Source organism: Hemitrygon akajei, chromosome 9 (assembly GCF_048418815.1).
Source record: "Hemitrygon akajei chromosome 9, sHemAka1.3, whole genome shotgun sequence".
NCBI classification, from domain to species: domain Eukaryota; kingdom Metazoa; phylum Chordata; class Chondrichthyes; order Myliobatiformes; family Dasyatidae; genus Hemitrygon; species Hemitrygon akajei.
In genome coordinates, this window is record NC_133132.1 from 151,025,276 (window position 1) to 151,039,635 (window position 14,360).

At 37.2% G+C, this 14,360-nt stretch overlaps 1 protein-coding gene across 3 annotated transcripts in view; it reads left to right on the forward strand.

The window, feature by feature from the left end:
* The window catches only part of med23 (mediator complex subunit 23), a 115,356-nt gene that overhangs the window by 39,882 nt on the left and 61,114 nt on the right, over positions 1-14,360 (forward strand). For 2 of the 3 annotated variants that reach the window (XM_073057264.1, XM_073057265.1), the window contains exons 9-12: positions 2,466-2,578; positions 8,810-8,905; positions 9,389-9,406; positions 10,152-10,352. In XM_073057264.1, the coding sequence (XP_072913365.1) occupies positions 2,466-2,578; positions 8,810-8,905; positions 9,389-9,406; positions 10,152-10,352 (428 nt within the window). The remainder of the gene's footprint in view (positions 1-2,465; positions 2,579-8,809; positions 8,906-9,388; positions 9,407-10,151; positions 10,353-14,360) is intronic. The other variant, XM_073057266.1, reaches the window with a different exon arrangement.

Consider the following 14,360-nt stretch of genomic DNA (forward strand, 5'->3'; position numbering starts at 1 on the left):
CTAAAATCACCGTCTCAAAAAGCATTAATAATAGCTTTTAAAAAGTTCTTAAGTAGTTTACTTAAATACATTGAGTCCTAACCCCGGCACTTTAACATATCTTACTCCTGGCGGTTGAATTGTAAAGCCGAATGGCATTGGGGAGTATTGATCTCTTCATCCTGTTTGAGGAGCATTGCATCGATAGCAACCTGTCGCTGAAACTGCTTCTCTGTCTCTGGATGGTGCTATGTAGAGGATGTTCAGGGTTTTCCATAATTGACCATCCAATGAACATCCAATGGAAATCTTTTTTGATGTAATTTGCCATTTTGTTCAGATTACCCCACTATTTCTATTTTCTCCTTTAATCAGAAATTTAGATCTGGGAGTTCCTTTGTCCCACCATTGTCTTACGGTGCTATGTATTTCTGAAGTGTGGTCAGTATTATATTTAAATTTCCTATCACCCAATGGTATTTTAAAAAATTTCTTTTACATCTAACAGTTAATTTTGCAGTTTCCTTTCCAAAACTTTCACTCCACTCCAATTTGAATATGTGACTGCCATTCTATTGGCCTTGTATTGAGTCACTTTTGATGGTATTACTTTATGTCTGCTAAAGTCTACAGTCTGAAATGTCTTCATAAATGTCGTCGCAGCTCTGCCATCCACCTAAAGTATACACCAGCCTAATTTCCCCTATTTTAGCATGAAATTATCATCTTGTTTATTTCCTTTGCCAATTATCTACTTGTATGACTTTTTTATTGTTTTGTGTTGAATTCCATTGGATTTACATCAGAGTATTGACTCAGAAAATTCTGAGTAAATTTATTATTAAAGTACATGTATGTGACCATATGCACTCCTGGGATTCATTTTCTTGCGGGTTGTAACACTGAAGCAGGTTCACGGGTTTGGTAAATGAAACAGAAAACACTGACTGAATAAGTATATGAACCATTTATTTACAACCAGTCACACATTTGACCAAACATTTAAGTTCCTACAAGTTAAACAAACTATAGAACTAAATATTCAACAAACAGATAAGAAGTGTACGTGGAGCATACCTTCCTGATGGTTCTGTGCAGAGTCTCTTAGGCAATGGAGAGAGAGGGCAAGCCTCCTCCGCGTGACACTTTTTACCCCTCAAGGCATCCAGAAATGGAAATGGGTGCTGTGGCGCGCAAGCCAAACAATGGGAAAAGAGCATCGCAGACTTTGAACGAACCAATCACTGACTGGCATGACAGAAGCAGGTTTTGATTGGGAAATAAGCCACACTTCCACACAACTCTATAGTAGAATGATAGTCTTTATAGAATCAATGAACGACCACATTAGGCATTCAACCAGTATGCAAAAGAGCCTGATGGTTTAGGGGTAATAACTGTTCCTGAACCTGGTGGTGAGAGTCTTGAGTCTCCTGTACCACCTTCCCAATGACAACAGCAAGAAAAGAGCATGACCTGAGTGGCGAGGGTCCCTGATGATGGATGCTGCTTTCCTGAGCCAGCATTCCGTGTAGCTGGGCTCATTAGTGGGGAGGGCTTTAGCTATGATGGACTGGGCTGTATCAGCTATTTTTTGTAGGATTTTCCATTTAAGGGCATTGATGTTTATATACCAGGCCATGATGCAGCCAGTCAATATACTCTCCACCACACATCCATCGAAGTTTGTGAAGGTTTAAGATGTCATGCCAAATCTTCACAAACTCTTAAAGAAGCAAAGATGCTGCTGTGCTTTCTTCATAATTGCACTTTTGTGCTAGGCCCAGTACACGTCCTCCGAAATAATAATACAGAGGAATTTAAAGTTGCTCAACCTCTCTATCTCTGATCCTTTGAGGTGGCTCATGGACCTCTGGGTTTCTTTTCCTGAAGTCAATTATCAGCTCCTTTGTCTTGCTGACATTGAGTAAGTGGTTGCTGTTGTGGCACCACTCAGCTAAATTTTCAATCTTCCCTCTGATATGCTGATTCATCATTACCTTTGATTTGGCCAAATCAAACAGCAAACTTGAATATGATATTGGAGCTGTGCTTAGCCATTCAGTCATAATTGTAAAGTGAGTAGAGCAGGGGACTGCTGCACCTGTGCTGATGGAGGTTGTGGAGGAGATGCTATTGCCAATCTGAACTGACTTGTCTGCAAGTGAGGCAATCCAGGATCCAAATGCACAAGGACGTATTGAGGCCAAAGTCTTGAAGCTTATTATTTAGTTTTGAAGGAATGATGGTATTGAATGCTGAGCTATAGTCAATAGGGAGCATCTTGATCTATGCATCTTTGCTGAATATCGTCATTTAAGCTTCTCTTTCAAAACAGAACTACTGAAATCTAAATGTGAGAATGAAATCTGTCTCTTCATTGTGCACAAATTAAAACTGATTTGAGGTTATGAGCTATTTAAAAGTAAGTAGCTAATTTAAGAATCTTTTAACATTTTCTTGCTTTCCATGCACTGAATGGCTAGGACGTTGCAGTCTTTTGCCTGTAGTGAACAACTCCGGTGCAATCTGTAACTCCTGGAAATTGGATCCAGCAACGCTTCGTTTTCCTTTGAGAGGACTCTTGCCCTATGACAAGGTATGATATGTAATTAACATTATTTTGTTAAACCCATTCAAATATTTAATAATTGGGCAAGCAATAGCATTAAAGGATGTTCAAATAAATTGTATATTGTAATTTATTTCAGCAGCATATTTTAAGATTCTCACAGGTTTTAAAATTGTCTTTCAATCAATTTCTGGTGAGAGTGTTTCCATTGTATGTAAATCTATATCCCTCATAGATGTAAGTGAGGTTGTATTTTTTATAACAATTTCTACTTGCAGTCAAATAACTTTCAATAATGTAATAACTATAATGTACCAAAAAAATTTGCTGGTCTTTCACGGGACTATAATTATACTAAAACAATGGAATCAAGTATGTAAGGAGATTTTAGGCTTGGTCTGAATTACTGAAGGCTTGGTCTAAGAGCTTTTGGAAGTAAGTTCTAGAATGTAGTGCCATAACAGTGATTATATTGTTATATCATTAGGATAGAGGAGATTATAGAGATGATGAGGGAGGTAAGCCTATGGAGATTTTTGAAAATCAGGATTAGATTTGTAAAATTGAAGACACCCTAATACATTAGTGCATACTATTCTTGCTGGGTATGTAGTTCTGTTTTTCTTAATTTACATGATCTACAAATAATTTGTTAATAAATGTTAATGACTTCCATTTTACAGTAGTCCTTAAACATTTGACAGAAATTTATAGTATTAACAAATCCCAGCTATAGCTGAATAATCCACTTCTAGGAAGTAACTGAGGAATTATTAAAATGTGTTAATATTATAGTTTTGACTTTAATAAGCTTAGATTTTTCTAATGAGGTGAGTCTTATTCAACTCAGATCTTGGGGACCAATTTTGTTGGATTTCTGTATCCTTGGGTTGAATCACAACTAGATCTAGGGTGAATATAAACTCCTGAGTGGCTTTGAGAGAAAGCAGTGCTGGGGTCAGAATTTGACAGCTGTCATGTATTTAAACAGCCTTGAAACATTTAAAAAGTTAAAAATGGAGTCAAATAATTAAAGAAATGTTTAAAAATAGAACATTATAAATAAGGACACATGAAGTAATAAAAATTGTACAATGATAGAATCTTAAAAGTGAACAGGAATTTTGGATCTGTCTTCACTAGGGAAGACACAAACAATTTCCCAGATGTAATAGTGGCCAAAGGAACTAGGGTAAAGGATGAACTGAAGGAAATTTATATTAGGCAAGAAACGGTGTTGGATAGACTGTTGAGTCTGAAGTCTGATAAGTCCCCAGGAGCTGATGGTCTGCATCCCAGGGTACTTAAGGAGGTGGCTCTAGAAATCGTGGACGCATTGGTAATCATTTTCCAATGTTCTATAGATTCAGGAACAGTTCCTGCTGATTGGAGGGTGGCTAATGTTGTCCCACTTTTCAAAAAAGGAGGGAGAGAGAAAACAGGGAATTATAGACCGGTTAGCCTGACGTCAGTGGTGGGAAAGATGCTGGAGTCAATTATAAAAGAGGAAATTACAACACATTTGGATAGCAGTAGAAGGATCAGTCCGAGTCAGCATGGATTTATGAAGGGAAAATCATGCTTGACTAATCTTCTGCAGTTTTTTGAAGATGTAACTATGAAAATGGACAAGGGAGAGCCAGTGGATGTAGTGTACCTGGACTTCCAGAAAGCTTTTGATAAAGTCCCACATAGGAGATTAGTGGGCAAAATTAGGGCACATGGTATTGGGGGCAGAGTACTGACATGGATTGAAAATTGGCTGGCTGACAGGAAACAAAGAGTAGTGATTAACGGGTCCCTTTCGGAATGGCAGGCTGTGACCAGTGGGGTACCGCAAGGTTCGGTGCTGGGACCGCAGCTGTTTACAATATACATTAATGATTTAGATGAAGGGATTAAAAGTAACATTAGCAAATTTGCTGATGACACAAAGCTGGGTGGCAGTGTGAAATGTCAGGAGGATGTTATGAGAATGCAGGGTGACTTGGACAGGTTGGGTGAGTGGACAAATATATGGCAGATGCAGTTTAATGTGGATAAATGTGAGGTTATCCACTTTGGTGGCAAGAACAGGAAGGCAGATTACTATCTAAATGGAGTCAAGTTAGGAAAAGGGGAAGTACAACGAGATCTAGGTGTTCTTGTACATCAGTCAATGAAAGCAAGCATGCAGGTATAGCAGGCAGTGAAGAAAGCTAATGGCATGCTGGCTTTTATAACAAGAGGAATTGAGTATAGGAGTAAAGAGGTCCTTCTGCAGTTGTACAGGGCCCTGGTGAGACCCCACCTGGAGTACTGTGTGCAGTTTTGGTCTCCAAATTTAAGGAAGGACATTCTTGCTATTGAGGGAGTGCAACGTAGGTTCACAAGGTTAATTCCCGGAATGGCCGGACTGTCATATGTTGAAAGATTGGAGCGACTGGGCTTGTATACACTGGAATTTAGAAGGATGAGAGAGGATCTGATTGAAACATATAAGATTATTAAGGGATTGGACACGTTGGAGGCAGGAAGCATGTTCCCGCTGATGGGTGAGTCCAGAACTAGAGGCCACAGTTTAAGAATAAGGGGTAGGCCATTTAGAACAGAGATGCGGAAAAACTTTTTCACTCAGAGAGTGGTGGATATGTGGAATGCTCTGCCCCAGAAGGCAGTGGAGGCCAAGTCTCTGGATGCATTCAAGAGAGAGTTAGATAGAGCTCTTATAGATAGCGGGGTCAAGGGATATGGGGAGAGGGCAGGAACGGGGTACTGATTGTGTATGATCAGCCATGATCACAGTGAATGGCGGTGCTGGCTAGAAGGGCCGAATGGCCTACTCCTGCACCTACTGTCTATTGTTTTTCCATTTTTCTTTTTATCTGCAGTCCTCAAAGTTAATAGGACTTTGCATTGTCTTGATGAGTTTGTGTTGGTTCACAGTTCCATGGCAGGGAGAGCTAACAAATTCGCCGTCTTCAAATATATCAGTATATCCTGAACTTGTAACGCATGCAGGTAGATCCAGGGCTTCCACTTGTATAGCAATAGTTCACTTAAAATTGCCTATCAGATTTGGAACAGTACTTTTATTAAGCAATGTTGGACAGAGGTAATTTTACATGGAAAGCAGGTGAAATGTGTACTTTTTTAAACTACAACTGGACAATGAGAAATTGGGAGTTCCAAAATAATGTTAAAACTATGAACTGATTTATCACGTGTGTTCATAGAAAGGTATTGAAAGTACTGTAGAATATTGGCATGGCTTGCACATTATACAAAATATTGTAATTTTCTTTTGAAGGTACTAGGTGTTTTTCAAAAGGTCTGACTCATTTCAAATTAGGATAAGATTGTCAGTATCTTTATAAATAACGAACAGTGGCAGTTTTCTCACTTTCTTATCAGAATCAAGTTTATTATCACCGGCATGTGACGTGAAATTTGTTAACTTAGCAACAGCAGTTCAATGCTACTATGTCTCAACTGAATGTCACAATTATTATTTGTTCTTGTGATGACATTGAAGGCACCATGTATATCTGTAAATCTGGTAAATTATCTGGATTAGGAACAAGGGAAGCTAGGCTTTATTTACAGCTAATGCATGATACTTTACAAAAGAATCGGTTCTTTGGTGTTTTGTTATTTTTCAGCTTTGTTTTATGTCATTAGATGTCAACCTGTAAGTTTCATATTACAATGCAATTATTTTCCATTCTGATGCTGACAACTCCTTCAGCATCATAATAATAGTGAAGGTAAGAAAGAAAATTCTCAGCACTTGAATATCAAGAGAAAAATGCTAGTAAAATATCAGAGGTCAGAAACAGTGACATTAAGGTACTATTCATTGTAAGTATGATACAGATGTTTTGCAGAGGCTTTTCTAAAAAAGAACAACCCAGATATTTGAAGCTATTCCTGTCTAGCTTTGCTTGTAGCAAACACTTTTCATCCAGGGAAATTTATCTCTTTAGAACAGGAAGAAATCTTGGATGCTTCAAGGTTTTATCTATTGAAATAAAAACTGAAATAACCAGTCACAAAGTGTCTATGATAAGAAGAGTAGAGATTAGATGATCCATTTTCAGAATGAAGGTTAGAAGCTAGGTACCATAGTTACTTTAGCCTGAATTTTGCTGCCTTCCATTTCTTATTTTGATGAGATTCAGTGTTCTCTATGCAGTACAAGAACATTCAGGATTCTTGAGCAACGTACTTTTTTCTTACTGCAATTCTAAATTGTGTTGGATTAAACTTTATTAAGTTACATTTCTGCATTAAGGTCTGAATTGACCTTAAATCAGTTTATTTAAAGAGGTACATTTATTTTCCCATCTGATTGAATGGTATTTATGTAACAATTTGGTAGATGTTAGCTTGTAAGATTCTTTGCAATCTAAAAATATGTTTAAAGCATTAACATTTCTGTAAGTTTGCTTCCTGATAGTTTTGTCCATTAACCTGCACAGATAGTTGAATGGATGTTAGCAAACTTGTCATATTGTAATTCACCTGCCTGTCTGTAGTGGGAGCATTTGCACACCAATATGACTGTACTACAGACAACTATTAATTTCACCCTACTGTATTTCTCTACCTTCCCAATTTTTTATATTAATAAATATTGCAGAAGCATTCCATTATATCAAAAAAAATTCTCTGCAAAGTGAATTCCATTCCCTTTGTGTCTTATCCTTTAATATAATTATTTTCCATAATGTGACATTGCAGAAAATTGGTCTTTCTGTACATGACTTTTGTGAACCAACCAATTAGGTAACTGGTTTAAAAAAATTAGGAATATTCTTAAAGTTAAGTAACCATGTGTATATCGACCTGAAATGTGTTGGTAAGTAATACTTTGCTGTTATGGTTTTCTTGCCTGTTTGGAGCAGAAATGTTTTCAATATAGGTACTCGTGAGAAACTGGTTTATAAGTCTAGTTTGTGATTCTTTGTATGTCTCTGACCAGAATGTGGAGAAGTGTGCTAGATGCTATAGTATTAGATGATGCATTTTGAGAAGGTGTATGGATACATATGTGCTTTACTGACCATCTTGATGGTTTGAGTAAAATTTTGAAATCCACTTTGTCGGATTAAAATCTGAAGGTTGAATAAATCTGAGATTAACATACCAGCTTTTGCAAACTAAAGTTCAAATTGGTTTCAGATCAGATGTTGTCTCTTGCAGTTCCAAATTATATGAGCATACATCAGCAAGCCATGAAACGAACATACAGTTGAAGAAAATGAGTAGCAGAGTTGATTGTAGAGGTTGATATTAAATACAGCATTCATTTCCAACCCCAATGAACCTTTAAGGAAATTACTGATAAAAGACAAATTTTAAATGATTTGGAAATAAATTCAGTGCAATGCATTATAAGAGAATTTTTAAGTGACTGATCTCAAAAAGAAGACAAAAGCTATTGCAATTGAGATGAAAGGGACCTTTTTTATTACATTATGACTTGGACAATTTATCACTTTAAATCCATTCTCTATACAGTTTGAATAGAAGCATTGAAAATGTAGAGGATGAATTTTCTAGAGCTTACAATTGCTAAAAGTTGTCAAGCCCTCTCCCCAATCAAAATAATAATAGTTTATTGGTATGCTTGCAGTATTAATAGTCTCAGAATTATCACAATGTTGAAAGATTTAAAATGACTGCCCATCAGGGTTGAATTTGAAATCAGTATGAGCATTCATTGAAACCAAGAATTCAAATTGAATTAACATTTTATGCTTGAAATCAAACACCCATATCCAGTTTTGAAAAGGTAGATACTAAAAAATGGTTTATTTACGCCAGAGAGTCTAGAAATAGGCAGTCTTAAGCTGAGTGATTGCCATTCAGATCTAAAGATCATGAAAAATTTCTTGATACGTGGCACAGGATTATCAATCATTGAATTTTCTCTCTTAAAACTTAGATGAATTGAACTTTATATAATATCAGCACACGGTGATCGGTGAGGAAAATGGACAAAGAGCACAATTCAGCCATTGCCTCATTAAATGGCAGAGCAGCTTAGCCTGTCTATTTCGAATGCTCTGAGTTTCTAAAACAGGGCAATCACCTGTTTAATCACCTAATCCATAATTCCACCAAAATACACTTTTTAATGATTAGGTACTTAAGTGCTGTGAAGTACATCTTCTGTTAAATTTCATAACCTTTAGAACATGGTATTTCAAGTATTTATATTGAAATTCTCCTCAAATTATAAAATATTAAGTCCATGTGTTTTGTTTCCCTTAGGACCTTTTTGACCCACAGACTGCCCTCCTGAGATATGTTTTAGAACAGCCTTATTCCAGAGATATGGTCTGCAACATGCTAGGTCTAAACAAACAGGTACTGTGTCTCACTGTAATTTGCCGTGGATTTGACTTCTAAATATAGCCTGCACTGTTCTTTTTCTCTTTTCTGTTGCTATGGCTAAATAAGCAAAAGAGTGCTTAGCAAGAATAGCAGGACTGTAAGTTAGCATCAGTATCTCATAGATATTATTCTTGAGTTACATGAAACAGGAAAGTTTAATCTTCCAGTTTGTATTGCCTTGTGGATGGGAACTGTAAAATACTGTAAATGCAGTACCTTATGAAATAACAGTAGAATTAATATAAAGAAATAGAAATACATAATTTGAGTTTTATTTACATTGCTTTAGCTATTAGGCCAGCCTCAAACATTAGAATTTGTACATTGGTTTTTGTGGGGCTTGGCCTGTCTGGGGCATTCTGAGGCTGGCCTCATAGTCACTGTTATGTCTTTCTTTTTTTCTTCCTTTATTTTTGTTCTGTCCTGTCTTGTCCTGCCCATCCTACAATGCTCTAGACCTTGAACATTGCTCAGGTATGTTTACAATCTTACTGTTGTATTGTGACTAACGAGATGCTGACTGCTTGGTAGCAACTGATGCCATTTTAGAGAATAAAGTAGATCTGCATGCTGGTATACGTAGAGTATGTAGTGGTGTCTGTCGCTGTCTGCTACAGAATGTGTGATCGTCGCAATTCTTGCACCTAAGATTTTTTAAAGTTGTCATGGAGAGGTTGTCTAGAAAATATTCTTTTGTTGACCTTTGAAAACTAGATAACTGCATATGTAAAGTGGCATCAAAAGATGTGTTCAAAGTAGCTCTACTTTTGTTAGGGATCATTAAAGCATGCTTTCAAAGGAAGTACAATTTTATTGTAGTTTTTTTAAGTTTCATGATCATACATGGAAAGCATGCTAATTTTATATGTAGGTAGTAATAGAATTCAGGTTCTGAAGAAATCAAAAAATATTCTGCTTTACAAATTTGATCACTAGAACATGTATGGTTAAGTTTCTTGCTGACCAAAGTTGAGTTTTTGACTTTTCCAAAAAAAAGCAAAATGACTTGTGTATTTGAATAAGTAGATTTGGGGAGAAGGGCAAATCATTGCAGTGCTTGGCATCTTTTATTTTACGCTACATGCAAATTAGGTGCTTTCTGAAATATCTCATTGCAGTATGTTTAGGTTAGCATTTCATGCTTTGTTCATTTTCTTTTGCATAAGAAGTCTGACTTTGTGTTTAATGTTCATTACTGTAATAAGTGTCTACTTTACAGCACAAACAACGTTGCCCAGTTTTGGAAGACCAGCTTGTGGATTTAGTGGTTTATGCTATGGAGCGCTCAGAGACAGAAGAAAAATTTGATGATGGAGGCACCAGTCAGTTATTGTGGCAGCACCTCTCCAGTCAGCTCATTTTCTTTGTCTTGTTTCAGTTTGCTAGCTTCCCGCACATGGTGTTATCACTTCATCAAAAGGTATGTTTGGGATGTAGAAGTACATGCATGTCTCATTTCAAACTTGGATTGTGCTCAGTTCACATTTTAATCTATAATTAATTCCCCAGTGTCTAAGATGATAAACTTCTGCAGCATTTTTTTTTGCATTAGTAGGTAGCCAATCCAGCTGATAATGTATAAAAAGGAATTTGTATGAAAATTGCACATGAATTAAATCAAGAAATATGTAGACTCTGAAAATCTGAAATAAAAACAGAAAATTCTGGAAACACTCAGATTGCCAGACAAAGTCATTGTCAACATTTGATGTTGTAAATCTTTCATTAGAACTTGAAGAGTGAGAAAATAAGGGTGTTTTTCAAAGCATGGCAAGATTGGAGAGAAGACATTTATTATGGAATGGGAAAAGAAAAATGAAGCACAGTGTAGTTGAGCTACTAATCGAGTGTAGTTAATGAAAAGTATTGGTCAAACTGAAATTAGCAGTGCTAATTGAATTACCGTAATTAAATACATATCAAATATACTGAAGGAAGCCAGAGATAAATCTTTAAATGTTGACAATTTGGCATATGTGTGAATGATCTCAAAGATAACAAGTCAATGAGGACTCATTTTACTTTAACTTAAATTTTAGAATTTGCAGACACAAGGTAAAATATAAAAAGTATGAGGAAAGTATATAGTCAACTGCTGGACTCTTGTAAGCATTGATGTACAGACGCAACTTGGGGTGAAAGTCCATAGCTTCCTTAAGGAGTTGTAAAGAAGGTGTAAGCTATTATTTCCTTCATTAGTTGAGTATAAGTATCAAGAAGTTGTGTAAGAGCTGTTTAAAACCTTAGTTTGGCCACATTTGGAGTACTGTGTGCTGGTCTGGCTGCTACATTACAGGAAGGATGTGCAGGCTTTGGAGAGGGTGCAGACAAGGTTTCCCAGAATGTTGCCTGAATTAGAGAATATGAGAATAGGAGCCTTAAGGAGAAGTTGGCTAAACTTGGATTTTTTTCTTTGGAGTGTTGAACTGAAGGACTACAGAAGTATATAAAATTATCAGAGGCGTAGACAGGGTACTTAGCCTTTTTACTATAGGAGAAAACGGTTTAGTTTTAAGGTGAGAAGGGAAAGGCTTAAAGGATGTTTATGTCACAAGTTTTTAAAAGTGATATATAAATTGATAAAATTGATAAATTGGTTTATTGTTGCATATATGAAGGTACAGTGAAAAACTTGTTTTGTATCCTGTCCATGAAGATCAGTCCATTATAGTGGCACACTGAATGGTGCAAGATAAAATAATAACAGTGCAGAATAAAGTGTTACATTAGAGAGAAAGTACAGCTCAAGTAGAAAGTAAGGTACAAGGTCACAAAAAAATAGATTGTGAAGTCAAGTGTTGATCTTTTAGTATGAAGGAAATAGTCTTATAATAGCAAAGTTAAGAGCCCATGGTATTATAGGAAAGTTACTGGAATGGTTAGAGCATTGGCTGATTGGTAGGAGGCAAACAGTGTGAAGAAAGAGATCCTTTTCTGGTTGGCTGCTGGTGACTAGAGGTGTTCCACAGGGGTGTGTGTTGGGATGGCTTATTTTTATGTTATAAGTCAATGACTTGGATGATGGAACTAATGGCTTTGTGGCCAGGTTTGCAGATGATATGAAGATGGGCAGAGAGGCAGTTAGTTTTGAAGAAGGACTTGGAGAATAGGCAAAGAAGTGGCAGATGGATACAGGTCAACAAGTGTATAGTCATGCACTTCAGTAGAAGAAATAAAAGCTTATAGACTATTTTCTAATGGAGAGAAAATTAGAATAACGCTAACCCTAACCCCAATGTGCAGAGAGGTGCGAAGGAACTTGGGAGTCCTCGTGCAAGATTCCTTAAGTGTTTATTTGCAGGCTGAGACAGTGGTGAGGAAGGTAAATGTGACATTAGCATTCATTGCGAGGACACTAGAAAGTACAAGCAAGGATGTAATGTTGCGGCTTTATAAAGCACTGGTGAGGCCTCACTTGGAGTATTGTGAGAGGTTTAGGGCCCCTTATCGAAGAAAGGATATGTTGATATTGGAGAGGATTCAAAAGAAGTGCACGAAAATGATAAACACAAGAAAATCTGCAGATGCTGAAAAACCAAAGCAATACACACAAAATGCAGGAGGAACTCAGTAGGCCTGGCAGCATTTATGGAAAAGAGTAAACGGTCAACATTTTAGGCTGAGGCCTTTCACCAGTCAATTCTCTTCCATAGATACTGCCTGACCTGCTGAATTCTTCCAGAATTTTGTGTGTGTCACGAAAATGATTTTGAATTGAGGATCATTGGGCTATCTCTGGGCCTCTACTCACTGGAATTCAGAAGAATGAGTGGTGATCTCATTGAAACCTATCAAATGTTGAAAGGCCTCAATAGAGTGGATGTGGAGAGGACCTTTCCCATGGTGGGGAAGTTTAAGACCAGAGCACACAGCCTCAGAATAGAGGGGCATCCTTTTAGAATAGAGATGAGGAAGAATTTCTTTTGGAGGAATTCGTTGCCACAGGTGGCTGTGGAGGCCAGGTTATTGGGTATACTTAAGGCAGAGGCTGATAGTTTTTAATTAGTCAGGGCGTGAAGGGATATGGGGAGAAGGCAGGAGATTTGGGCTGAGAGGGAAAATAGATCAACCATGATGAAATGGTGGAGCAAACTTAATAAGCCAACTGGCCTAATTCTGCTCCTATATTTTATGGTCTTATGATCTTATCCCCACGTTCAGTAATTTGCAGTCTGTTTTGTTGAAGTTGTGTGACTACACTGAAACTGCACACCACTTGATATAATTTTGGAAAGGCAATAAAGAACATCTTGACCTTTTTCCACAGTGAGGATAGTATATGGAGACTTATTTCTGCAAGCAAAAGTCTTGATAGGATGTTTTTTGGAGCAAGATCAGTTCTTCATCCTTCCTTTTAATTCCTCATTACAAGTTTTGAAGAACAGACTTATCACCCAATCTGGAATTTGGATCGAAAGAAGATGCTGAAATCTCTCTGACATGTCTTTATGTAGCTTACCCAGGTGGGCACAGTATACTTGAAGATCATCACCTGGTATTTTTTCTTTCTCTTCTAACTCAGAGAGAGTTGGAAATTGGAAAGATTGTGATGGCCAATGTTTGCACTTAACTTGGACAAAATTGTGGACACGTCTGTTTTGACTTTCATAAGATTCACGTTATTTCCTTGCAAATGAAGAAAAATTTCATTAAATGTTATGAATAATTCAGACAAATAAGTAATGTCATACCTAACGTTCTTGAATTGATTACTGAATGAAGCATTTGAGTCTTCAAAGAATTATCAATTTCAAAAACACATAATACCATCTCAAGTAATTTCCTTTTGAGAGCCATCTGACTTCTGTGTGCAACAGCAAGCATTCAAAACTGCTGCAACACACACAAAATGCTGGAGGAACTCAGCAGGCCAGGCAGCATCTATGGAAAAAAGTACAGTCGACGTTTCGGACCAAGACCCTTCGGCTGGACTGCCAGTGATGTAGTAGCATCAGCGCTGGACTTCAATGTGGATGGTCCAGAGTTCGAATCTGGCCGGGTCCCAACCCGAACAGAAGCAGTATCTGCATGGAAGAAAGGCCTGGTAATCTATCTTGCCACAAAAACCCTTTGGACACCTACACTATCCATAGGATTGCCGTGAGTCAACGATAACCTGACAGCACTCAACATTACAGTACTTCAGACCACATTCAAAACTGTTTATCATTCTCAATACAAAGCTCTCAAAATTTGTGCAGCTGATCACTTAGGTAATTTGTGACAAAATGTTGTCTGTGAATTACACAATGAATGGTAAATATGTTAGGTACAGCCTTTTCAAGAAAGTAATAACCCCACAGTGGCGTCCTTTCATTGATGGTGCTCCCTCTGTTGCACAAGCAGGAATGTTGATGGATGGAATGTTCTTCTCTTTGGAAAAATTGGTCAACAATCTGAAATATTGACTCTACCTTCGTTTCTGTTT